This window comes from Aedes aegypti, chromosome 1, assembly GCF_002204515.2.
Source record: "Aedes aegypti strain LVP_AGWG chromosome 1, AaegL5.0 Primary Assembly, whole genome shotgun sequence".
NCBI lineage: Eukaryota > Metazoa > Arthropoda > Insecta > Diptera > Culicidae > Aedes > Aedes aegypti.
Genome location: NC_035107.1, coordinates 73,398,002 through 73,425,806, shown reverse-complemented (window position 1 = coordinate 73,425,806; position 27,805 = coordinate 73,398,002). Strand labels below are relative to the sequence as shown.

Genomic DNA, 27,805 nt, shown 5'->3' with positions numbered 1-27,805 from the left:
TGTTCCACGCTACATTTTCATTTCCACCGTTCAACAATTGCTGAAAGTGCTCCTTCCACCTGGCAGCCACCGCCTATGACATCTGAGAAATGTCGCCCATCAACCAGCACGTGGTCTATTTGGGAGCATGCATCGCCACTCGGGTGTCGCCAGGTGTGTTTGCGGATATTCTTTCGTGCGAAGTAGGTACTGCTGATTGACATCCCTCTAGCAGCAGCGAAGGTTACTAGCCGCAGGCCATTATCATTAGTAACGGAATGGAGGCTTTCCGTTCCAATGACGGGTCGGAAGACATATTTTTTCCCGATCTGCGCATTTGCGTCGCCGATGACTCTCTTGACACCTTGTTTTGGGCACTCTCCGTAGGCCTTATCCAGGCTCTCAGAGAACTCGTCGCTCATGTCATCGGACTTATCGTTCGTTGGCGCATATATGCTGATCAGGCTGTAGTTGACGAACTTGCCCTTCATTCTCAACACACAGATTCGGTCGCTTACCGGTTTCCACCGAATAATTCGCTTCATCTGCTTCCCAATCACTATGAAGCCAACTCCACGTTCTGCTCTGTCGCCACCGCTGTAGTAGATGTGGTACTTGAATGAAATGTTGGTGATGGGGTTCACCGCTCGGAATTCACGTTCTCCGGTTCTCGGCCAGCGTATTTCCTGAACGTGGCACGCCGACAATCCGCAGTTCACGAGCCAGGATACCAACACGCGCGGGTTCATTCAAAGTTCTCACGTTCCAAGATCCAACTTTCCAATCGTTGTCCTTTATTCGTTGCCGGGTCTGTTGCCGTAAAATCAATCCCTTTGCTCTATTTTTGTCTTTCTTGGTTGGTGAAGAGTCTTCGATAGGCTACCTAACCAGGGTTGCGCTACCTACATCGTGCTAGAAGGGCTGCCTCCTTGGTGCTGACACGATACAGCAATGTCCGTTTGTTCTTTACATGATGACCACGGTCATAGCCATCACAACCATCCACCTTTATCAGGGCTTTGGACCTGTAGCTCTGGTTCTCAATAGTTTCAAGTTCTTTCGGACATGCTACTATGGTGAGTCGTCATACGCTAGCGATTATTAAAAAAAGATTTCAATCCATCGACTCAATGACATTTCAATTTACAGTGACCCCACGCAGTTGAATCACCCACAATTTATGAATCAGCTGATTTCAAAAGACAAAATTATTATCAAACTTGTCACAAAACATCACAGAATTATTTCTACACATAGTTTCTTATCAGTAAAAATAATTCTGTGATGTTTTGTAACAAGTTTGATAATAATTTTGTCTTTTGAAGTCAGCTGATTCATAAATTGTGGGTGATTCAACTGCGTGGGGTGACTGTACATAATGACAGCTTGTTCCGAAGTAAAATTTTCCGAGGGGTGATTCAAAAGTGATTTCCATACTAATTTCAAACGTGTTTTAAAAATGGTTCCAGGTCACGTAAAATTGTGAATCTTTAGATTCTAGTTTAATTTTTACCGTACATTCAGAATATGTACGCATCTTGATAGCCCTAAACAAGCCAATTTGAAATCGTATGAAATGATTGAATTTGACAAAAAACCTTTTTTCTTTGGAATAATGCAGTGATGCCTTGTACTTACTCCGTTGGTGCATTTTACACCTATTTCTCGTATCATGTTTAATGGAATTGTTAGAATATTACAAATCCTTCCTTGGAATAAACCTTAAGAAGGGCTAAGCTTAAGAGCATACCTTAAGAAGAGCTAGCTTGCTAATGAATTTCGAAGATTCCACCATACGTTCAGCACTTTTATCGACTATCCCTTAAGGCGGTCAACCAGCCCCACTTTCCCCTATATTTGAAGTGTCCCGGGGAATTCGAAAATTGTCACTTGTAGGATGAATCAAATGCAGCACACATGGTTATCCAATTTAATCGTTTCCCAAAAAGATCAAACTGATGTGTTTTTTTAATTGTTCGATATATTGGCCACAATATAGTCAATTCCGGAAACCATGTGAACTAAACTTTGGCTACATACAGTGGCACACAACGACTCCCCGAAGAAATACCGTATGGTGGTTCCGGGGAGATAAGGGTCTGAGGCCAAGGGTAATGTCGATGCACTGTTCACCACTTGAGCAATTCTAAAAGAATTGCTCAAGCACAGTGCATAGACTAGTTTTAGCGGGTCGCCGTTGGTGCGTCATCCCCGCATTCCCTGAGTTACCTTCTCAGGGGCAGTGTTGTTCAGACTCATTTCCCCGAAAATAACATTTTCCGAACTACGAAGCCACGAACTACTACAACCATGCTCTATCCTCCTAAGATAGAAAAGCAGATGGTTAAGCTTGAGTACTGCACACAAAATCGATCAATTTTGATCCCAGAGAGCCACAATTCAAGTTTCGGTGAAATGAAATGAGTGAGTGAGTGAGTGCGAATCATTTCACCGAAACTTGAATTGCGGCCCACCGAGATCGAAACTGTCGGATCCCATGTGCAACACTCAAGCCCAACCACCTCCCCCTCCATCTCAGGAATACAACGCACAGTTATAACAGTTCATGGCTTCACAATTCGAATTTCGGGGAAATGAGTCTGTTCAACACTGCTCAGGGGATCTGTTTGCAGATTTCCCCCTTGTAAAAAACAAAAAAAGGGGCACACAACGGGAAGCGGGTCATTTGCTATAAGGTTGCTTGGCATAACCATAATTATACCCCTTCTTTTTAAAGATGCCTGTTATTCATGAAAAAGTGTTATGCCAAGTGACGTTGTGCCAAATGACCAGACCCCACAAAACCACAGCACCCTTCTCACCCAACCTGACCCAGTGACCCACCGGAGTAACTCTCGAGTTCCTGTGGCCACTATTAGAAAGTAGTGCCACCATTTGAAAGAAAAGAAGAAACCATTTTTTATAAAAGTTATAGCCTAAACTTATTTTCAAATTCCCATTTTTCCTTTCAGGTCGATGGCAAGCTCAACCCAGGCACTCCCAGCGGCGAGGGCGTGCTGGCCAACTTCTTCAACTCGTTGCTGCATAAAAAGTCCGGCTCGCCAGCCGCTGCCAGCTTAGCGGGTACCGGGGTATCTCCGAGGGCGACCAACGGCGGCGATATGGTGACGGCCAGCGAGAAAATTTCCATGCGAACTGACGCTGCCATGGAGTTGGACCGTTTGGCGCGAAGCGTCAAGAAGGACCTCGACTTTCCAGCACAGACCGATTGTTAAGTTGTAGAGCAGCGAAATGAAACCGAAAACTGTGGATAACCTTCTATGAAACCACACATACACATACACACACATTCACCCACGTGGTAACATACGGTGATATAAATGTCAAGCCTTTTGCGCTAGGGTTTGCGAAATCCTTATCAGAGTGGGGGGAAGATCTGTGCACGTCGTGTGATATTTTGCTTTGATTGGCTTGAAATCGTACGAAGCAGTGGGATGTGGTATCGTTACAGCATGCAAGGAAGGACGGATAGCGGAATGGACGGGATTGAAACGGGAACTGGAATGGATGAAAGAGTTGGTTAGGATTTGATAAGGCCGAGTTGGAGTGCGTATCGATTCTATACTCGCTCTCTCTCTTGAGTGAGCAAAAGTAGCGTATGTGTGTGTTTGGGGGGGAAATGCTTATCAAAAACCACTTTTAGTAGTAAGATAGGCCGAGCAAGTGTAGCGAGATTAAGTTGATAGAGAAAGTTAAATAAAACAAACTAAACAGAACACTGGATGAATGTCTCTTTCTGCTTCCGCTTGTTGGTGCTCTCACAGAAGACATCTTATTTCCCAAGTGATGTGGATGTACCAAAGTTTGGGCTTTCATGAGTTGTGGATGAACAAATTTGATCTTTTCCGAAATGATTGGCTTTCAAAAGCTTATTGCACGCTTCCAGTTGATTTTAAGCTAGTGGCATTAACTTGTGGGCAGCAGAAAGAGAAAGTATCCTCGAGAAAGAATGCGTAACGCAAGTGAGAGTAATACATTACTATTAATTAAAAAAAAGAAAAACTAACTTATATCGAATTGATAATAATTTGCAGCTTAGAGATGGTTAAACAATTAAAAATAACTTAACTTATAGAACAAGCAACATTTATCCATTGTAATTCCTCATTGAACAAAATCAAAAAAAAAAGAACGATAATGCAAATCAAGCTAATCGCGAGAAGCGTCTTTCCTAATTTTGTCCATTCGTTGTTATCTAATGTGTACCAATCCAAGGGACAAAATCTTTTTTGTAATAATCCGTTTCACACTGTTTTTTTTAATCATTGATTCCGTTGGAACTCAATCGTACTCCCTAATTATTTCGAGACCCAGTACCAAGATTTTTAGTTGTTGTAGGAGAAGTTGGGGAAACCATTTGTGCAGTATTTATAAATGTTACACTAGCGAATCGTGAGAGTAAACCCCCCATTATACTGTCCATTATTTTTTACGGAAGCAATTTTCGCCGGCGTGGTTTTGTTGTAAAAATTTCCAATTAGCTCAAGGATGAAGGATTCGTTTATATTAATTTAGAGCAGAGTATTTTTATCGATTTTTTGTTGAAAACAAAAAAATACGTTTAAAAGATCCGACACACTGCTAGGGCGGAGCAGTCGTACCGATTGTTCTTATTTATGTGACTTTACAGCTTAAATGGAAATTAGTGCTAACTTATACTGAGGAGAGCTCATGCTAATAACTCACAAACAGACGTAGCATTGTAACACACTGTTTTCCTAATAGGAAAACGTATCTATTAGTAAACTCTACTACCATACTGCATCAAGAGCAACGCAGCGAAGGGAACCAATTGGTCTTACATAGAAAAATAAATCCAAGAACACTACTAAGGTCGTGTAAAATGAATTATTGCAAAAAAGGGAACAGAAATCTGCGTTCAGCTGTGGTCATTTGTCCGAAAGCTCCATTTTCTAAAAAAAGCGATGACTGTTTGGAAATTATGTGAATTCAAATATTTGGGTCTATTCTACTAGTGGCGTGAAGTGACAATGGGTTACATGCATGCCCTGGTTCGCTACTCGCCACATAGTAACACACTTGCGCTAGTGTCTATGCACGAAAAATCGCTAAAAGGTAACGCGAAAAATATTTGTATGGCGAAATTCATCTAACGAATTATTTCTCAAAATTGGGAACTACAGTCATCCCTCCATGAGTCGATGTTCCACTACTCGATATCGACTCATGGAACCATACTAAAAACATAAAATCATGGTTACTATGATGGTCCCTTCAAACGGCTTTCCATAGCATTGCTGTTCCATGCAAGGTTACTGATACTCGCCTCGTGCGACTCGAAATCGCTTGCCGCTTATGAACGCGTTCGGAAAAACGAGAGCAAAGCATTATTCCCGAATGAATGAACCGATAGCATCGTCGGGAGGCTTGTGAGAGCCTTCTGCGGGGAGAGTGTTTGCGCATTTTGCCACTCAGTCTGGCTCGATTCTAACAACTCTTCGGAGAATGTGGCGATCGGGGAAGAGTGCAAGCAGCAATGAAAGCTCACTGCGAGTTTTGACTAACGCTCGCCGCGAGTCGTTGGGGACCGGCTCGTAGGATCTTGGAAAGAAAAAATGTTGCTGCCGTGGAATGAAGGATAGCGCGTTGCGCACGTTGCGTGTGGGTAGAAATGCTAATTTGTGATTAAACGTGCGGGATTACGCCTAGTCGGATTTGGTGTCTTCACCGCACTTGTTCAACATGAGATGACAAATAAGTACGGTGAGGAAACCAACCGATGCGATCCCGCAATTTTATCAACTCCGCAAGCTATGTCTAAACCGTTCGATTATAAAAATCGAACGTACATCGGGTTTTTTTTCTCACTAGAGCACAGTGTTTGGGTTGTATTTTCATAATCAAAAGGTTTTAAAATATTCCACTGGTGTTTTTTTTTACTTTTTAGTGATTTTTCATGCTAAACCCCATGGAAATCCTGTTTTTAGACGCATTTCAGCCCATACAAAATGAATGGAAACAACATTACCGATAGAATATTTTGAAACCTTCCTATCGTGAAAATATAGACCAAATACTGATCTCTAGCGAGAAAAAATTCGATGTACATTAGATTTTTATAATCGTCTGACTCAGACATAGCGTGCTCCGCACTCTATAATATTATAATGTTAGCCTCTAAAACTCCAATTTGTTCAACAGGTTCTGCTAAACAAATGTCTGAATTTAATCAGTGCACAGCACACCGTTTCAACGATGTAGCGGAGAGAAGTCAGCATTATGTTAAACCAGTATGAGGCATACTGAGTCCTACAGAAGGCAAAATATATAATTTAAACAGTAAAAGACGGACCGCCAAAAATATTGCAACATAAAGAAACTTAAAACATCGAATGTGATGTTTAAAACCATTGGAGTAGCTGAAGTTATCGGTTTCTTTCATTTTTGCTAATAAACTGGACAGGTAAATTTGTCACCATTATTTCAAAAAAAAGTTAAATAAAGACCACAATTTATTCATAATGCATTGGGAAATCCAACAATCGACTGTGCTTCGAGTGATTATCCAAAGAGAAAATCGGTTAAGTCTTTTCGATCACTACAGTTACGATATACGAATACAATACTGAATGTGATAAAAGAAGGAATGTGTATAATTAAAATATTTAACAAAATCCGACCATAATGTTTGCAGCATAACAGCTCGAGAGAACAATTTATGTTTGTTTGAAATGAAAAAAATCAGATTAAAACCTTCCATAGCTATAATTACGAGGACAGTTTACACGTAGATAAATAGTTTACCTAAATTTTGATTATACGTTACCCAAAATTAAGTATATCGATGATACTTAAACCTAAAATTCTCTTTCTTCCAATAGGGATACTTTGGCCCAGTAAGCCAAATTTGAGCAAAGCAAACTTTTTTCAAGCTTGGGTTGTAAAAACTCAATTTTGCGGTAAATTAACACTAAATTGAGAATATTTTTCTAATGGAATTGGCCAAAACTGAGTAATTGGGCTCAACTACGGAATTGCGTTGAAACAACCCAAAATTGAGTTGAGTCCTATCTCCGTGCATACTAAATAAGTCGAAGCATACCTTAGATAATTTTAGAGAATAGGATTGTGAGATAAGGTATCTTTTTTGTACCAATTCATACCAAAATAAGCCTGAAATCGTCAGTGGAGTTCAAGAGAAACGTGGAAATGAATTCTACATAAAAAAACTGTTTTTTTAGACTCTTTACGCCAGTGGTCACCAAACTGCGGCCCGCGGGCCGCATGCGGCCCTCGAGAAGGTTTTGTGCGGCCCCCGAATGGATTTTGAATGTTAATGTGATGCGGCCCGCATGTTATAATTTTTGTGTAAATTTTGAAATTTATTATTGCTTTTAATTCGTAAAAGAAAATAAAAGTTACAAATATATGTTAAAATTCAAGATATGTTGAAATTCGATATGAATCGATCCATAAAAAAATAGAGAAAAACCTCTAAAGTAGACCATTTTGTATTATTAATCGATTTTACTGATCATTTTTGATTTGAGTATATTAATAAAGCTCTGTTTCTAGCTTTAAAAAACTTTTTCAATGTGAGTTTTTTCGTCATGAATTCTTTTGTATTAGCTAACATAGTTTATTAAACAAGGCATTTTTTCTGTCACTTATATCTTTGCTTCCAAACCCCTTTGCTTCCCAGAAATGTATTATCCGTTCTCATAGAAATAGTGATTCAAAGTGAGCTGTTAAAATTAATCATTATAAATCTTGCGGCCCGCGACTGATTTTGAAAGAGTTAAGATGGCCCGTGTAATCGGTTAGGCTGAGGACCACTGCTTTACGCCAAACGACTATGTGTGTGTGTGTGTGATCCATCTAACCCCCACTGTCCGGCAGTGGTATTATGGAAAAAAGTTTTCAGCAAAAATGTAGTACATTTTTGCAAAAAGCTTCAGTCCGGGAGTTAGAAGGTGATAGCTCTATTGCAGATCCAGTGACCCATTTCAGAATGGCTGGAGAGACACGTCCATTCAGAAGCTACTTTCACTAACAACAAGCCCCGCATGTATGTATAACCGTTATCAAATGGATAGTGATAATACATACACACTTCCTGTTTCGAAGATGTTTACTTCGAAACTGGCGTGTATTTAATTTTTAAGTAGCAATAAATATGTAATCAGAACAATCTCACCAAAATCCATCCAAGGCGGCGGTGTCATCAAATCCAATCAGCAATCGAATTCTTCTTCTTCTTTTTCCTCTGGGTGGCATCCATTTCCTTCTCCTTGTGACGCATATACCATTTGTCGTTGCCAGATCACATTTCGAACATGTTTTATCACCACCATTTCTAATTCTTACTTTCACTTATTTTATATAACGTAACCACTTAACATCATTTGTTTTTATTCTCGGACCATCTGTCCTTGAGACGTAGTGCCGTCGGCCGCGATACAAGCGCGACGGCAAAAAAAAAACACGAGGGTGCACAATGTTAACAAACCCAGTAAGAATCAGCCAAATAACATCACTCTGAACGTGCCTGGAAGGATTATTAACGTTGTTTTTCCAATATATACTTCCGAATTGAATCCGGATGGCGTGGCACCAGCCAAATCATTGGCCAAACCGCAGGAAAAAAAACGAGAGCACGAAAAATAACGCGGAGCAAAACAAAACACGACCGTTCGCGGGTAACGCCTACTGCGATCTCCACTGCTTTACGCCAAACGACTATTGACCTTTATTCCAATATGCTTCATGGCATATGGCCTTATACCAAACGACATCAGGCCAAATGACTTACCACCAATTTTGAGAATGTACTTTATATCTAGGGAATACAGTAAACCGAGCGGTTTCGATCTTGGCAAGAAAAACGGCGGTAACGAATGTAATGTATGTAATTCGACGGTATCGGTTGTTCAAATCAATATAAGTTGGCGTGAGAAGCGTGTGTTCTAACCACTATATCAGGTCCGTCCCCTTACCACCCCACATTGTCACTTCACTGCTATAAGTGTATAACGAAACCAATTTTGTGGAACTGTTGCTGAAAAAAAATTTTCAAAACGGAAACGAATTCACCTGGCGTTTTATTTCCCGACCCTTCTATCTTCAAGGTATAACAAAATTTACCATGAAATGTGTTGTTCTGTGATAAAAATTTCATCCCAATTTTCTACTAACAAATTTACAGCATATCATACAGATATCATTTGGTTGACTTCTTATTTAACGCTTCAAACCTATAACCATTCGAACGACCAGCCGCATCGCAGTGAACGCTCGTCGCGAGTGGTAAATTGCACTCTTGACAAACGGAACTCTTCCATAAGGAGTCATCGGGTAGATCGGTCATAGTAAAAATCATGCAATAACGAGCAGCACGCTGAGTGACGCATGTTCGGTTCGCCAACGGCGGTAACTCAAAGAGCAGCGGGAGAATGTGAAAGATGCAAAAAACAGAATGATGGTTTCCCTTTCGCGAGAGAGAAGCTCTTGCGTACGAAAATAGAACTGCTACCTTGTAGTACTTCTCCATCTCCGACGATGGAGCAACACAGCGATTTTCGCTTCGTTGTGATGATACGCAACCTTGGTTCCATGACTCGATATTTCCATGAGTCGATGGTCCCTTCAATATCGACTCATGGAGGTTTGACTGTATTTTCAAAAAAATATTTGGTACCGGTTGTGCGCAACGTTGATGGCTATCACGTCTACCAAATATTTTTTCGATTAATGCTTTCATTTACGAGTTATTTAAAGTTAGATGCCTTTCCCCATACAACATGAAACGAGAAAACTTCTGCTGATCAACTGTGGGCAAGAGCAAAGCAGGTAATCCATTGTCGGTCTCGTAAAGCGAGGTGACTATACTCGACTCGAGTGAAGTGACTTGCCGTGCAAATCAAATCAAATCCTATTCATCCACGTCGATAGATTAGAGATGAGCCGGTGGGTCCATCTTCTTTTGTCCGTGCAGTCCCACTCGTGCTGGCACCTCGCAATAGATCCGACTCTGGCCGTCTTCAATACATTTCTGACGTCTCTTCGTTGGTAGCATTCGATATCCTCCGCCAAACTGATGCAAATTGAGATCATACCGGCTATAACGCATACAGCATCTGACAATATCGTTCTATACGCACTCGCGACTCGCAGTGCCATCAGCCGAAACGCTCTGCTCAGCTTTTTGCGGTTCCGCTTTGTTTCTAGTGCCTTGCACCAAACAGGAACTCCACACCTCAGTATCGATGACGAGACGTTAGCTAGCGAACGCCTAGTGCTGCTGCTTGGACCGCCCAAGTTTGGCATAATTCTCCCTCATTGCCTTCTCGGACCTTTCACATGCATACTTAATCAACGTGGCTGTTGAAATTCAGCTGATCGTCGAGCATTGCTCCCAGGTGCGCGCTTTGGTGCAATTACATACCTTCCGACGTTGACCTCCATCTGCTGAATCGCCTTGCAGTTGCTAACCAGCAGTACCTCTGTTTGTAGTGAGCTATCTGCAGTTTGACTTCGCTCATCCAGCTCTCGATTGCGACAATTGTTTCCATCACTGACATCTCCACTTCTTTCAGCGTCTCGGCCATTACCTGTAACAAACGGTATCATCATCCGCAAAATCAACAATCTCCACCTTCCTGGTTAGTGGTTAGCCGCAGTGTCAAAACTCCGTCGTACATCCCGTTCCAAAGAGTTGGACCGATAATGGAACCTTGAGGGACGCTCGCTGTCACTTGCATGAACTTCAGCTCTTCATTTGTTTCGTACACCAGGATTGCTCTGGAAGTAGCTCTTCAGGATCTTGCACAGATAGTCGAGATCCCGCATTCTGTGCAGTGCTGTGGCGATGGCCTCCCAGCTGGCGCTGTTGAATGCGTTTTTCACATCTATCGTGACCACGGCGCAGTATCGATCTCCTCTTCGTCGGGTCTTTTTTTTTCTTAGCAATGGGGGGATAATCTGCTCAACAGACACCCGGGCCCTGAAGATCCAGGTGTGTGGGGTTGTGTGGGATTACTACATGCAAAGCAGCACGACAGGACTACATCCCCGACCCACTAAACCATTCCCATTGCCGCCTAACCGTTCGTCTCTCCGGGACCACCAAGAAGGCATTGCTTCGAAGAGTGGCTATTGCACATCGCAACCTCAAGGTTAGCTACGTAGCCATGCAGTTGCTGCATGAACATCGATGACACGCTTAGGGGGGGTCCACCAAGGTAGCATGCTAGCGCTTTGCCAGCTTCCCGGGTGGTCCTTACCACTCCCATTGTCCTCTGAAGGCGGGCAGGGTCAACCACAACGCCCGCGCCCAGCTGTTCTGCAAGTATCAAGACTGATACTGCGTGCTCCGCTATTTGACCTGTTGGCCATATCAGCTAGTACCAGTTGGGATTGCTGACGAAGGGGGCCTCCACCTGCCCCGACCCTTATGAACAACCAAAGGCTCGGATCCAACCCAGTAGACCGGCGTCACGACAGCAACGCTACCAGGATGTTCTCCCCGTGACCACTTAATCGCTGTAAGGGTCGATTTCGACCGTAGGGCACCGGTATGACCTACGTAGCCGACTGCGAATCCTTGGACCACCTGTTGTTTAGCGTCTGCATTAGCCACTCCTCGAGTCCACTCGCCACCTTCTTTGTAGTTCCAAGACGATGTGGGTGATAGCCGATGAAACGGCATTCCAGCCAAGCTCGTCTTTACACATCCTCTGAACCAGATTGTCTGGTGTGGCGTCCCCACCGCATGTGGCAAGTATGTGGTCACGCATTGTGCGGAAACGCGGGCACACGAACAAAACGTATTCCGCCGTTTCCTCTAAACCTGCACAAACTGGCAGTGTTGTGAAAAACTCAATTTCTCACAACTCACGCTTGAGATTTTTCATGCGTAAGTTGTCAATCACGCAACTCAGCAGTCAAAAAATCATGGATGAGTTGGCTCACCTTTTTAGCTCATTGTCTCGTATTTCCACAGTTTACTCACACACGGCAATAATTTTTTGTTAGTCTGATAAAATTATAGTAATCCTTTCTAACGTAAACAACAACATTCGGGTTTCATGAGTTTTTGCCGGGTTTTGCGATGGAATCATTTTTTACGGTTTGAGTTGATTGAGTTAATTTTGCATCAAAATCTCAAGCGTGAGATTTACGAAGTAGATCTCTAATGAGTTTCCCCTGACGGGAGAGCGTATTGATTGAGATTTGAGTGTGAGTCTATCAACACTGCAAACTGGACATTCGGGAGAACCCGCATGACCGAAACGGTGTAAATACTGTCTAAAGCAACCATGGCCCGAAAGGGCCTGTGTCAGGTGGAATATTAGTTCCCCATGGCGCCTATTGACCCAGATATCTACCCTCGGAATCATCATGTGGGTCCACCTTCCTTTGGTGGAACTGTCCCACGCACGCTGCCATTTGACCATAGAGGCCAGTCTAGCAGTCCTGCGTATGCCTCTTGTGCCGCGCATTTCGAAGCACTCTATGTCCTCCATGATGAGGATATCAATAGGCACAATACCAGTGATGACGCAGACGACACTGGTCAGAAGCTTACGCTTACTGGCGTACACCGCAGAGCTATTGGACATCATCCGGGACAGTACCACAATAGCTGTGGAGGCTCTCTTGCAGGCATAATCGACGTGGCTACCGAAGGTAAGCTTATCGTCGATCATCACCCCCAAGTGTTTGACGAAGCGCTTCGAAGTGATCATGCAGTCGCCTACACTGATCACCGCTTGCTGCACCGATTTTCGGTTGTTAACAACAACCACCTCAGTGTTGTGGTGAGACAATTCCAGTTTCCTGGAGATAACCACTCCTCCACAATTGCGATCGAGTGAGCTGCAGTCAATTCCACTTTTTCGATCGATTCACCGTAGACCTCCAGCGTAATATCGTCGGCAAAGCCAACAATGACCACACCCCCTGGGAATCTTAATCTCAACACATTGTCGTACATGACATTCCATAACACCGGACCCAGGATGGAACCTTGAGGGACTCCTGAGGTTATGTGAAAGCACTTCCGACCCACCTCTGCGTCGTAGACTAGTACCCGATTCTGGAAGTAACTCCCGAGAATCTTATACAGGTACAGTCCAATTTCGTTCGTTGCACTATCTTTAAGTGGGCTACGTCTCAATTGGGCTCCCGTTAGTTGGGCTATAGCCCACCTAAAACGAAGGCAAACGTCACTTTCTGACATAAGGCGCAATTTATCAATGTTGGTAGCTCTGTTTTTCTTTTGTTCTATGTTATTTGACAGCTCGAAACTCAGCCCGATTAGTGAAAGTCTTTCACTAAGTGGGCTACAAGTTTAGTGCAACGAACGAAAGTTGACTGTACTCGGGTATCCCCAGACGCAGGAGCGCATCAGCAATAGCCGCCCAACTAGCACTATTAAATGCGTTCCTTACACCCAGAGTCACTACTGCGCAGTAGCGAATCCCCGTCCTCTTACGCTGGAGTGCTATCTCAGCGGCTTTTTTTTAATCGTCAAAATAGCATCTACGGTCGACCTCCCTTTCCGGAAGCCGAACTGGTTGCTTGAGAGACCATTTACACCCTCGGTGCACCTCAACAGTCTGGATGATCTTCTCGAGCACATTCCCCGCCGTGTCGATCAAGCATATTGGTCTATACGCCGACAGGTCACCGGGTGGTTTTCCCGCCTTTGGCAATAGTACCAGGCTCTGCCTCTTCCACACATCTGGAAATACTCCCTCGTCCAGGCATATCTGCATAGCAGATCTGAACATCCCGGGAGCCTCCAAGATTGCGATTTTAAGGGCCAGGTTTGGAACTCCGTCCAGGCCTGGTGCCTTACCTATTCTAAGGGATTTTGCGATCCCTGCAAGTTCCTCATCGGTTACCCTCTCCTCATCACCAGCCCTAGTCTCCAGCTGTCCTACGAAAGGAGGCCAAGGACTAGGGTTATGGCGCGGAAAATGCCCCTCGATGATCCCCTCCAGCATCTCTGGAGATTGCCATAACGATCCTGTAGGCATCGCCCCACGGATTCGCAAAGCAGGCCTTTTTGCTTGCCCTTATCTCGGACTTCAGCGCGACTTTGGCAGCAGTGAATACCACCCGTCGTTCATCTCGCTCCTCCTCAGTACGTGCTCGCTGCATCCGCCTCCTGGACCGTAGGCAGGCTCGGCGCAGGTTCGCAATCGCTTGAGTCCACCAGTACGCCGGTGGTCTCCCATTCCTAGGGTGGACTTGCCTAGGCATGGTCGCATCGCATGCACGTGAGAGCACCGCTACCAGCTCGTCCCCGCCTCAGCCGAGTAGGTTACGCTCACGGCGGAGCGCTTCTCCAAATACTTCGTCATTGAAATACGATGTCTTCCACATACGAGGGCTTGGCCTTGATCTAGCCTCCGCTTCCTCTACACACTGCCTGCTGTTGTTGTTGTCGATACTGTAGCGAACCGCCAGGTGGTCACTGTGAGTGTAGGCATCGTCTACTCAACAGGTCGAACTACTTGTTAGGCCAGGACTACAAAGAGTAACGTCGATAATCGACTCCGCTCCGTTTCGGATAAAGGTACTTTTAGTACCAACATTAGCCAAATCGACATCTAGCACGACCAGTGCCTCTAGCGGGATCTGACCCCGTTGGTTCGTGAGACGGCTTCCCCATTCCACGGCCCAGGCATTGAAGTCACCCGCTATTACCACTGACCTTCGCCCTGTCAGCACGGTCGTCATACAGTCCAGCATCTGCGTGAACTGCTCGATCGACCAACGCGGATAGCAGCTACAGAAGAAGACCCCGTTTACCTTGGCGATCACGAAGCCCTCGTAAGTAGTAGACACCAACTCCTGGACGGGGTATTTACCCGTCGTCCATATCGCCGCCATTTTTCCGGATCCATCCGCGACCCAGTTGCCGTTACCATATGATGGCGATATCCATCCCCCACTCAGCAACTGCCTGATACAGCAATTGCTGAGCTGCATCACTGTGGTTCAGGTTCAGCTGCGTTACCTGCACTGTGACTTTTCAGCTATGGCTCTTTTGAAGGTCGGGCACCTTGAGCTTCCCGTTGGATGCTTGTTGTTCACAGACTTCCCGGAACAAATCAAACACTTGGGAGGATTTTTGCAGCCTCGTGCCTTATGACCTTCCTCACCACATCGCCTACATAACTTGGTCCTATCAGGGCCTTTACCGCCCCAGGACTTGTGTCCCGGTTTCCTACATCTGAAGCAGATCACCGGTTGCTCGTGTATGGTCAATGAGCACCCAACTTAATCTTCCCTACCTTAGCGGACTTATTATCATCCGCCACAGGTAGCTGTACTAAGACCACCTGAGTTCCTGCCGGACCTTTCCGTAGCCGAACGGCTGCGGTAGGCACCTGTACCTCGCACTGTTGCCGCAGTGCCGTGACGAGCTCTTCTGCGTCAGTGATCTCTTCTAGATTCATCACCTTCAGAGTCACTGCCGGTGTTAGAGCCCTCACCTCGACACACAGACACACCTGTACGAGTGCGTCTAACACTGCGTACGTCGACTCCTAGATGTACGAGCTTCGCGTCGCTGCGCATCGCCTTCAAGACTTCCGAGTACTTGGACTCTTCCGTCTTGATGATGATCGCATCACCCTTTTCGCGCTTGATACCTACCCTTCTACCTTTCTTTGGCCTGGTATCCCTACGCTCCTGCACTTCATGCTTCTTCTTTCTCGTCTTTCGCTCCACAGTTGTCCATGGGGCGTCCTCCCCCTGATCCGCCCTAACCTGTGGTGTTTGAGAACCTCTCAATGGTCGCAACCCCCTATTTCCTTCAATCCGTAGGGGGCCAGCCTTTTCAGGCCCACCCTTCCCAGCTTTCCGGGACGCCTGGCTGGGGTCCGACTTTCCGGCACTACTGCCGACTTTCGGGGTTAGTAGCCGCCTAGCCTTGCGAGCGCCGCCTGGTAGCTCCTCACCTGACGGCTGCCTCACACGCTTCTGCGATTGCTTGTTGTAAGCATTCGCTTCTGCACTTTTAGGGCTACCCGCAAAAACGCAGGGCTCCGTCTGGGTAGACTTCGGAACCTTCAATTGGGTCCTAAAATGTTTAATGAATTCTTGTTTTTATTTAATAATATGAAAGAGCATGTTCTTGCAACTACTTTAGCCATTTTTCTAGCTCAAATAACGGTCATAACATTTTTAAACTTTAATTTTAAAAATGGTTCCAAATATGTACCTTGACACTTGTGATCATGTTTGACATTCACTGTTTCGACAAAAATGCCACAGGGCTTATAGTTTTAACACTGGGGTTGTTCCTATCTGACATTTCGGAAGGGACACGGAAAACAAAATATACCCAATATTTGAGTGTAAACCAAGGGGTGAGACAAAATCTCAAAAATCATAAAAAAATGTTTTTTGGACTTAAACAAATGAAAATCATTTAAAAATTGAGTAAACATGTGTTTTTGCCCTAAATTTAAGCGTTTGATACTAAAATTGGGAGAGGGCTTTAGGACCCTATTCCACGGGTTCTGCCGCTGCCACAGTCGCCATGGGTTTAGCATGGTTCTGCTTGGCCACCATCAACGACTTACGAAGTCTCATCAGGGCCTGCTTGAGGTCCTTACTGATGTTGGACTTCGAGGACGCAAAGTCAATGATGGAGTCAAGCTGCTGTGCAGCCACTTCCATCGTAGAGAGCCCATATCTGCTTCTATTGATGGCCCTCATCAACCACGCTCTATCCATAACCTCACCCGATAAGTTAGCCGGGGATGAAATATGGTGTCCAACATTGGCACTATGTGCGCAGCTGCCTCCTCCTGCTTCCGTTCTCCTCAACGGAGACCTAGCTAACCCAATTCTTGCGAAGGGGTTCACTTCTCTATTACCGCTACCTACGATACTACTGTTGTTTTGATTTACGTTTGTACTCATTTAGAATCCCACGAGTTGCACGGGAAAAGAGGTCCACCACGCCAGAGCCCTGCGTTAACGCGGTAAGGGACAAATTACTGTGAGGGGTGCCCAGGTACCCCACAGGCTCCGTAAACCATCGAGCATCTTTTTCACCCCCTCGACCACTCATTCCTTGGCACGGGTCGCTTGACAGCTTGAATTGGGGTTACCCTCTGGCCACGTCCTAGCAACAATGGGAATTTGTGATTAGTTGAATACGTACCGTAATTTCGGGTGAAATTGATCATTTATCACGATTTTTCTAGTCTGTTTTCTACAATGTTGACAATGTCAACCAACTAAATGCAAGAAAACAAGTACGAAGTACGCTTCCTTGGTTGAATTTTTCTTACAAATGTCACTTTAGTGCTAAGAAACATATCTAAAATAAAAAAAAATGGGGGGATCTCATTTCAGGGTGAAATTTATCACTGTCAATGGGATGAATATTACTTTTCAAAGCAACTCCACATAATAAATTTGAGCTTACTGCATCCGAATATGTTTGCTAAATTATTAACAATACAATATTCATAGATATAATGAATAGTTAAATTGCTATGCTGAAATTGCTCAAACTCGATGGCATTGCACAAATTATAGCAAACAGCGATTGATTAGATCCTGTTCCAAGATGTAGGGAAAGAGGTCCAGCAAAACTAAGCACTGTATACAAAATTTTGGAATCTCCATATAATTAGTTGGCATCGAAGAAGAGGACAATTTGAGAAAGTTTTGATACTGGACGTTCCCACGTCACGCACGTTGCCATCCAAAATTTACTGGGATCTTGATCTTTTAGCAGGCATGAACTCCTTCCCCACATAAAGACTAAAAGGTTAATTTGGAGTCTTATAGCAACAGCCATATGCTTATTCATAAAACTTTACAAAAGAGTTTCTTACTAAAAAGTTCTAATTTGGTGATGCTTGTTCTAGATTTTGTACAGTTTTGTGTTTTTGTTGAACTACTATATAAATAAAAATGGAATAGTGTAAGTGTTTCACGAAATGGCTTAAAAAAGGGCTAAGTCAAGTGTTGGTCAAGTGTTCTGACGTATTTGAGTGAAGTTAACGATTTGGAAAATACTCTGGAATAACTGGAAAAACAATTGAAAACTAATCTGTCGTTTTGTATGGGAAATTGCATGCCATTTTCCAGCAGCTTACTTGATGGCAAAACGAAAACGGGACTACTAGTATTAAACATTATTTTTACTAAACAAAAACTAGAACTTTAGGTTAGTTTATTGCCAGTCTATTCGTGATCTAACGTAAAGCTAAAAGGCGATGGTGACGCTGTTCTAGATTGGCAATTAGTGCATCCTTGTCGATGTTGGTAGTAATAACTTTAGAAGAAATATCATCACAATAATTTTATTGGTAAGATTTTGACAATTCAAAGCACAGGAAATTGTGAATATTCGTTTCAATTTGCAAAAGTTTCGAAACTTAATTCCACATTTAATCGCCAATCGCCAAAAATGCAAAAAATGTATTGTTGGTTTAGTTGAGGAATAGATTCTCGTGCACATTTTCAACGTGGAAAAATAAATACTCACACGTCAGTTTATATGGCACTTTCATAGAAGCACGCACCTTGCATTCAATGTACAATCCAACATAACGCGTTACATGTGCGTTACTTGTTGGTTTTGTTAGCTACGACGCCATCCAATATATGGCAAACATGGTGGGAGAATATTTTGGTGGGACAAAATTATTTAGGTGTGAGTCTATTGGAGGGCAAAATCCTCAATACCTTGACAAAAAAAGCTCTCAATTGATAAGTGTTTATAAAAACACTAAGCTGAGAAGAAGGCTGTTTCTTAGTTGAGATGTAATGCCATAAAGAAGAAGAAGCAAAAGGATGAGGATGACCTATAAACAAGAAAATTTATGATTTATTACAAAATCATATTGATTGATAGGAGTCTGCAATCAACGCTCGTTACAAACCTATAAGAATGGACAATCTAAGTACGCCTCACAACACCTAAACATAAATACTGTGCATTTATATGATGAAAATGTGTATTATCCTGACAAAACTGCAATTTTCTTTTCAAATTTGTAAAATATTTTGTCTAAGAAAATTATTCCGTTTTTGTCACGGTTCCGTTTTTGTCAACTGAAAATTGCCGATCGTGTTGATAAAAACGGAACATACCTGTAGAATATTGGTGGTAAGCTTCATCGAAGTCAATACGCCGATCGCGTATTATCCTCGATTTTATTATAGTAAAATCGAGGATAATACGCAATTGGCGTATTAACTTCGATGGAGTTTACCACCATATGAGCATTGATGACCATACAATTCGTAGTTGCTACCGTGATCGGCCAGAATATTCAAAATTAAACAAGGAATCGACAGACTGAGCTCGGAAGTAGCTCACAAGGGAAGGTCACGATGGTGTTACACGGGGTTTTCAATCGGACTATTTTTGTTGGATTCTACATGTCGAAATATGAAAAACCCCAAAGCCTTTCGGGTGATGGACCAGTGGTGTAGCCAGGAGGGGCTCTGAAAGGGTCGATTTTGTACGAATATAATATTATTGAGTCGATTGACAATTTTTCAAAAAGATTTTTCTCAGTATTTATTACGATAGTAATGAACAGAAATGACATTAATGTATGTTTATAATGTATTTTTATGCCGTTGGCGTAACTAACATGGAATATGGATACCAAAACAAATTTGGTTTTATTAGAATAGTATACCAATGAGAAACTCATCCCGATTGCGCCTATGACATGGAAACAATACATTTTAAACATACATTAATGTAAATTCTGGTCTCTACCATCACAATAAATACAAAAAAAATATTTTTGTCAAATTTCAAATTAGCTTAATAATATAATATACGTACAAAATTGCTCCTTTTAGAGCCCCTCCTGGCTACACCACTGGTCCATCACCCGAAAGGCTTTGGGGTTTTTCATATTTCGACATGTAGAATCTAACAAAAATAGTCCGGTTGAAAACCCCGTGTAACACCATCGTGACCTTCCCTTGTCAGCATTCTCAATACCGTTTTGATTCATATTACGGACACTTAAGGCCTCAGTGAAGTATAACCCAGCATGGACCATACAAAATAAATCATTCTGTATGATTTTTTAGCGTTATCGAGCGTCGGAAGCCCTTAACTTTCGGATGGTGGGTAAAGAATACGCATCCGCATCTTGAATAATTTTAAATAAATCAAAACGTGTGGCCTTTTCATGATTCTTATTCCGGACGTTCCCTCACTTTTGCCTCATATTCCGGACGCTTTGATTCGAATTACGGACAGCTCATGATAATCATTAATGGAACAGTCAAATCATCAATTGAAATCGTTCAACCACTTAAGGTGAAACATCTCAGAATCCAAAAATGGCCGACACAATGGCCGACTTGTGCCCCTACTCACGATTTCAAAGGCACAAAACTGGAGAAATAGTTGGCAAACGTTTCTGATCTTCTTATTTTAAGCTTTCTGCTAGTGCATAAAGCCAAAATAAAAAGTGCACGGTTGTTGGATGCTTTCTTTGCGAGATTTGTGCCTTTGAAGTTTTAGTGCAATCTTAAAAGTTGATTCAAAACTGTTTCACCTTAAGAGACGTCTAAGGTAGTTGGCCATTATAAATTTGCAATGATATTTATTGCGATTTTTTTCACCACTTAGACTTTAGTGATCTGAATTTCGTCTTTCTCAGATTTCGCCTTCGATTTCGCTGCCCCTTTTCGATCACCGCCGCCCATGCAATTATCCAATAGAGGTAATAAACTATAGAGGAAGAATGTCGCTGGCGTCACTGTCGGAACATCTCTTGCTGGCGGAGATAGGCGGGGCTATAAATGTCAACGCGAAAATATATGCAGTTTGACATTTATGTACCCGACATGTTTCTGAGCGAGAACAAAGGGAACACCAGCGACATTCGTCCTCTATAGTTTTCTATCTCTATTAATTATCCTGATATTCATGACAGTTTTCTCCGGCCAGCTCAGTGTTTACCATTTCTGGAGCTCGATTTGAAAAGGTCGTAAGTAACAAAAGTAAATAAATCATGCTAATTTCACCATTAGGTAGATTCTACTCAGCTTAATATGTGGTTAAAATATCATTTCGATATGATATTTCTTCAAAAATAAATTAAAAGTTAACACTTCGACGTAATTAACGAAAACTAGAAACAGTGCAAATTTGTTCATTCGTCCTATTGCGCATAAGGTCGAAAGTAGCAAAAATGACTAAACCCGAAAAATCGTGTATTCGACCTTTTGTCGACAAAGGTCCCATGAGCGACAGCTGTCAAAATAAATGGAAAAGTTTATACGACGCACCTGTAATATTGATTCTGCCTCGTTTAACAGTTTTTTTGCACCATGTTAATCCACCCATTCATTGCTTGGTAAGTTTCTCATAAATAAAACATTGTTTCAGTGTAATAATGTTTCTTTTACAGATGCTGCGATTCTCCGAAAACAAACCGTTTGGTTTGCCTATGGAAAGACCTCAACTGAAGACCCGCCAGATCGCAGCTTTGTTATCTCTTCACTTGATGGTTCCAGTGGAGAAACAGCATCGGGATCGATTCCATGGATGAGAATGAGCATCCATTCGCCATCCAACCTTCAAGCGAATCAGTGTATTCCATGGCAAAATCGGTCCGCACCGGCTTGGCACCTGGAAACATCAATGGATCATTCTTCCCATGCCAATCAATCCCTTCGTCTTTCCTGACACGTCTTCATTCGTTGAATCACCAGCTTCGTCAGACGATAGCCCAGGCCTTGAAACCGAGTCCATAAAAACGAGTTATGGAGAGTTGACTGTTGTACTAAATTCGGTTTTTGTTTACTAACTACTAAACAGCTCGAAGATTTATTATCAAAAACTATTTTTTGAAATGTGTTAACTTATTTCTAGAGGGCCGATAGTCTCTTCTATTTTCTGTTTCATATTCCGAAAGCTTGCAGTCAAACCTCTGTAAGTCGATATTGAAAGAACAATAGACTCATGGAGCAGTGGTATTCTATGGGAAGCTGTTTGAAGGAACCATCATAGTAACCATGATTCTTTTGGTTTCACGATTCGGTATCGACTCATGGAGGTTTGGCTGTTTGGTCTCATCGTTCATGAGGGATTCATTTTTCTTTCGGTTTCTAATCGAGCGGATATCAACGATGCATAACTTTTGATGTCCCCCAAAAGATCCTCCCTCGATGGATCCACAACTACTCCATGGAGTTGGTGCAGTAACTGGCAGACTTCGATGTATGGTACGCGAATTCGACATAGTAGCGTTCCACAAGGCGAACAGCAAACGTTTAACATGGCAAAAGCGAAATGCGTTGTGCTAACTGCAAATTAATCGGAGAAATTCACTATTATATTGAGATGAGAATACAACGGTGGCCGGTGGGTCGTATGTGCTTCACTGGCCATCATTCAGTCCGATCGTATTTTGACGTATGGACATTTTCAGATGTCAAACGTCTGAACGTGTCCGTACGATGTGCAATGGTGACAAGCGTTAGGTCGCATCGATTAGGTCGAATGAACTTCAAACAATCTCAGATAGACGGAAAACTTTTTTATGCACGTAAATAAAAAAATGAGTGTATTTTTATCATTTTGTTCAATGGTTTAATAGAAGGGATTACGTTTTGTGTCTTGATACGTATATTATGTACTTTTTAGCTTTTTGTTTAAAATAGGAATTGAATTTCGTTTGAAAAACTTCGTGGTGAGTTATCTCAGATAGTCAAAAATGTCACATTCGACCTTTTTGAATCAAGCTCCAGAATTTTCTCTTTGTTCTCGACTCACCAGCTGGTCTTATTTACACAACAAAACCAGCTGGCCTTCCGATGTTTACAGTCGTCGTCATTGTTCTCATGCTCCAGCTGATCATGTTCTCATGTCAAAACCAGCTGGTAGTGGCTGAAATCAAGGATGAAAGGTATATGGTGTTTGAAAATGTACCATCAGTACATTATTGGCAGCTTCTCAATTTCGTCATGAAAGTCTAATCATTCGTGAAAATCACAATATGGAAAAAAAACCTAATAAAACGAGCCTCGAAAATGAGAACTTTTGGACGGCGAAAATTGAAACATTTCGTGTGAAATGTTTCCCATACAAACGAGAGTGTCCGGAATTTGAAGCTGTCCGTAATATGAATCAAAACGGTATATAAGTTTGTGCTTCGAATTTTCAATAACAGCGCCAGCCACGTCCTTACGGCCATCGGGAAGGAAAGGAATGTTAGTGTGACATCCATTGTTATTAAAGACCGAGTATACCACTGCTTATTCATGGTTGTCACGGGAAGGAGTTTTTATTTTTTTTTACTTAACTCGTTTATTTGAAGGAGTTTTTATTAGCGGGCAGAATTAAGAAGCTAGATTCACCTTCTGGTAAGTGATGCGATTCATGTAACATCAATTAAAAAAAGTCATTTATTTGCCAGAAGAGTATCCAACGGAATATCAAGTCCATAAGCATTTCAACATGGTTCAATCACAAATTGAAGGATAGGGGACCTGGCCCCGCAGCCTACTTATGCCAATGAACAGCATTGAACAAAAGAACCCCAAACAGGCGAACACCTACTATCGCACTATCGCTACTGTTTACCTTCGACTGAAGAGTTCAAGCGTTGCTTCCCTGACGTGACGAACACTCGCTTAACGACCACTAGACGGTGACAACTGATAAGACCGATAAACAGATAACGCTCATTCGGTCGGTTGTCGTTATAGACAAAAAGCCTAGTTCCAGCTCCAGGTACGTGCCAATCGCAGGGCTGGTAGCAGGTCTCTTTCTAGAGACTTGTTCTCTATTTCAGTGTCGTAAAAATTCAGCCGAATGATACCCGATCAGTGCGAAAACGAACAAAAACAAACTCCGCTAGCAAGAAGCCAATCTGACTTCGAGTGCGAATGCGACGAGAAAGAGAGTGGGTGCAACACACGCACACATTCAGTTTCACCCACTGTTGGTGTCATTTCAAAATTCAATTTCACCTAGAGGCACTGAAATTGAAAATTGAATATAAAAAATTACAAATGAATTTTATATTACTGGTGTAAGGAAACGGCAATGTGATGCCTCCAGTTGATGAATCATGATTGTCTTTTAATAAAAAAAAAATACAACTTTTGCAATTTGCGGATGTTTTTGTGGGGTATTCTGACGGAAATGAATTTTTTCACTAGCGAAATTGAATTTGCTGCCAACGAATGTCAGTAGGTGGATGATAATCAGTGTAGAAAAAGTAATTGAAAACTGAATGCACGTTCTACCAGATTCGTGCATGTATTGTCAAAAAAACATTCACACAAAGAAGAATTCAACGATGACGGATCTTACTGAGGATCGGCATTGTTGACTGTATATTGAAATATGCAGACACTGCTCTATTTTAATGCAAGGCTTCAAAAAGTCTCTATTTTTAATGGAAGATCGTTAAAGTCTCATTTTATTCTAAATCGTCTTTATACTAATTTTTTTAAGTGCACTTTGGAAGCCCAAGCCCAAGCGGTTTCGTGTTTTCACCACCGGAGTGGACGTTTGTTTGTTTTTCGGTTTTCGCGTTTTGCTGGGCAGTACGGAGTGCTCCATGAAAGCCCAAGCGTTAGTGTTTTTTTGTCATCTGAGCGATTTTTTTTAATGAAAAGTAAAAGTGTTATTTTTATCGCGTGTTCAGAGTGATTTTTTTTTTCTCAGGTTCCTTTACTTTGATTTTTGTAATTAAAAAAAAGTTGAATGGTTCGACAATATAAGTGTAGACTTGCAAAAGGTTCACATTATACAACAAACTTTGAAAGTGTCGTGACTGTAAGTGTCGGCATGAAAGGGTTCTGTGATGGACCATCAAGTATTTTTCTTTTCATATGATTATCATTTTTAATATGATAGCATATGCTTTCATCGTGACAGCTGTAAGAATGTTGCGTTTAGCTATTGTGCATTCAGATTAACTTTAGACCGAAGTTCATTAGATAAATGGAATATCACGAACAAAAGTTCTAACGAAGTGCTACGACGACAAAAGCTTTCTTTAAGCGTCGGCGAAGCACTAAATTAGAATACCGACGCCGAACTTTGCCGAAGTTTTGGCTGCCGAATTTTTAATTGTCACTCAAATTGTCAATATTCGTTCAACGAACTTTGAATGGTTCGTCACTTCAAGTGTCGACTTGGGAATTTTTCATATCAATTGAAAATATTATATTTATAAGCATGATTATATCAACACAAAGCCATGCTGAAGGTGTCTGGGTTCGATTCCCGGTCGGTGCAGGATCTTTTCGTAATGAAAATTTCCTTGACTTCCCTGGGCATAGAGTATCATCGTACCTGCCACACGATATACGAATGCGAAAATGGCAACTTTGGCAAAGAAAACTCTCAGTTAATAAATGTGGAAGTGCTCATAAGAACACTAAGCTGAGAAGCAGGCTCTGTCCCCGTGAGGACGTCAATGCCAAGAAGAAGACGAAGCATGATTATATCTCAAAATAATTATTCATCATAGTCCAATCGCTTATCAAAGTGAATCCTGTGACCCAACGATCCTTCCTATTAACAAACATCCCTCCCAGTAACCTTTCAGAAGATGCAGAGGTAAATACGATCTCCAAATAGCAACAACACACTAACATTCCTTCCCCCAATCCCACCTGACTGCAAGGACGTGGCCGTCGCCGTTATTGACCCTGTATAAATAGAGGCACACTGAAGAAGATTATGGCCAATCCCAGCCGAACTTCTGGTTGATTCTTTGTGCATCTTCCCTGACTTCGGTCAAAGTCTAAGCTAAGCTGAACTTCCAAATCCGAAATTGATTTCCCTAACTTTCCTTGTTTTCCAGATAGTCAACACCCGGCGAGGTGAGGTCTCTAAAGCTCCCATTTCACAGCCACTCAGTGCGTACCAGCCCTGTAACCGCGATACGACGCTGCAGATGACGAGGGATGTGTTGGTGGCTGCCTCATTCCGCCATAGGCCTGAAACCTTACTCGCGCTCTGAATGCATCCAACACTTGGCATACCGTCGTGCTCGAAAGACAACGACGTACATCGTGTCTTCGTCTTCGCGATAATGATGGCCTGCAATACGGTCCCTAGCCAGTGCTCGTCGAACGGTTTATCTGGGCTACGCGCGCGTGCGGAAGTGCTACATATTACTAATCGGAACCCATTCTCGACGTACGAGTCCCAATCACTGAAGTTCGACCTCCCAAAAACAACCGGAACACCGATTGCCGTCTCCGAGTTCGGTTGCGTTTCGTTCGTTATGTAACTAGTTGGGAGTAGATGTGTTGGGATCGTGAACGCGTGACTTCGTGCGTACAGATTTACAGATCTCTGACGACGCAAAATGGAAGCCTTCATCAACGAGATGGTAGAGCCGAGGGTGCTAGATTTGCTTGTACTGATTCTGCCCAAATGGAAGCTACTGGTGTACATATTCATGATGAATGTAAGAATGAGTCCATCGTTCATAATTTCTTGTGATTTTGCCGAAACCATCTATGGGCTCATGTTGTTGACAAGTTAGCGTGAAGATTGTATAGATAAGAGAGACTATGTCTCAATCAAATGTGCTTATTCTGCGCGGCGTGTGAGTCGAGACGAGTCGCTCTCACCTCGAGTGACGTGAGACGACTAATGTTAATCAAATGGGAGCGAGTCGACAATTGTCACCTCATTCGACTCGTCTCACCTCACACGCCGCGCAGAATAAGCACAAAAGTTAAATGTTTGCTCACGCTGGCGACAAATGTGTATAGAACTTTGATTCATAACTAGGGTGTTTAGCCCATTGTTGGGGAATCAATTAATGAAACGCTGCATCTTGTTAGCAGGAGCTGCAAGCTGAAATGTATTATTGAATAAATACTATCAATGATGGGCTCAACTAACAATTTCAGTCCTTATATATCAATTCAAACGATGATGTTATCTTCGATTGAGTTATGTTTTAGGCTACGAATAAACAGTTGAAATAGTAATGATGGTAATTTAAGTAATAACTGATGCTCACTTCTTACTGAACGGGGTTATTTTAATTCCCACGAAACGATTCTCATAGAGTGAAAAATAGGTTAGCTATCTTCGGAGTTGGACGGTCCAGTATAGGATCTAAAATATGATATAGAGGTGTGATTTTCATTGAAACTATTGGGCAGAGGATAGAGAAACACGTCTTGTCTCGCGTGTGGACGGAATTAAAAAGAAGTTTATTTTACAAAATCTTATTCTAGTTTACTAGTCATAGCCCGGTCAACCAGCCAGTGATTTTCGCTAGCGATCTATATCGATTCGTTTTGAATCGTTGGCGATCGTCATCGCTGGATAAAAATCTATAAAGAAATTGTAACACTGGTTGATCGGGATGTTGCTTCGTATTCTGCTTCAATATTCCTCCTCAATCTACTGACTCTGGATTCTCATAGCCGCTCGCTGAAGTTCGATCTTCGGTTTCGGAAGCGGCTTCTTCAAGCAGTCCGTCAGTGTTTATCGGTACTGATATAAACGATGTCTACATCACCACGCTGCACAACATCCCGAATAAAACAATGACGGATGTCAATATGCTTGGTCCTTGGATAGTACCCGCCGTTTTTAGCAACTGCAATAGTGCTTTGATTATCGCAATTGATCTTCACGGCTTCATCGATGTCGTACCTTGCTCTCAGACGGTTCCACCAAAGCGCTTCTTGGACGGCTGCCGAGTGTGCCATATACTCGGCTTCACATGTCGAAAGTGCCACTGTCTGCTGACGTTTGCAGCACCATAAAATTGCCCCATTGTAAGTCAAAAGGAATTTCGGAGTACCTCGCAAGTACCTCAGAAGATGCTTGACG

The 27,805-nt window shown here is 42.6% G+C and overlaps 2 protein-coding genes and 1 long non-coding RNA gene across 3 annotated transcripts in view; all 3 read left to right on the top strand.

The window, feature by feature from the left end:
• The window catches only part of LOC5574245 (cytoplasmic dynein 1 light intermediate chain 1), a 48,682-nt gene extending 43,821 nt beyond the window's left edge, over nt 1-4,861 (top strand). The window contains exon 8 of the mRNA XM_001661248.2: nt 2,952-4,861. Within this exon, the coding sequence (XP_001661298.1) occupies nt 2,952-3,215 (264 nt within the window). The 3' untranslated portion in view covers nt 3,216-4,861. The remainder of the gene's footprint in view (nt 1-2,951) is intronic.
• A 15,885-nt stretch (nt 4,862-20,746) lies between these two features.
• On the top strand, nt 20,747-21,852 carry LOC110675309. The gene is made up of 2 exons (XR_002499358.1): nt 20,747-21,335; nt 21,390-21,852. It is a non-coding gene; the product is annotated as an uncharacterized LOC110675309 (long non-coding RNA).
• Nucleotides 21,853-25,963: 4,111 nt separating this feature from the next.
• The window catches only part of LOC5566746, a 32,647-nt gene continuing 30,805 nt past the window's right edge, over nt 25,964-27,805 (top strand). The window contains exon 1 of the mRNA XM_021839823.1: nt 25,964-26,417. Within this exon, the coding sequence (XP_021695515.1) occupies nt 26,316-26,417 (102 nt within the window). The 5' untranslated portion in view covers nt 25,964-26,315. The remainder of the gene's footprint in view (nt 26,418-27,805) is intronic.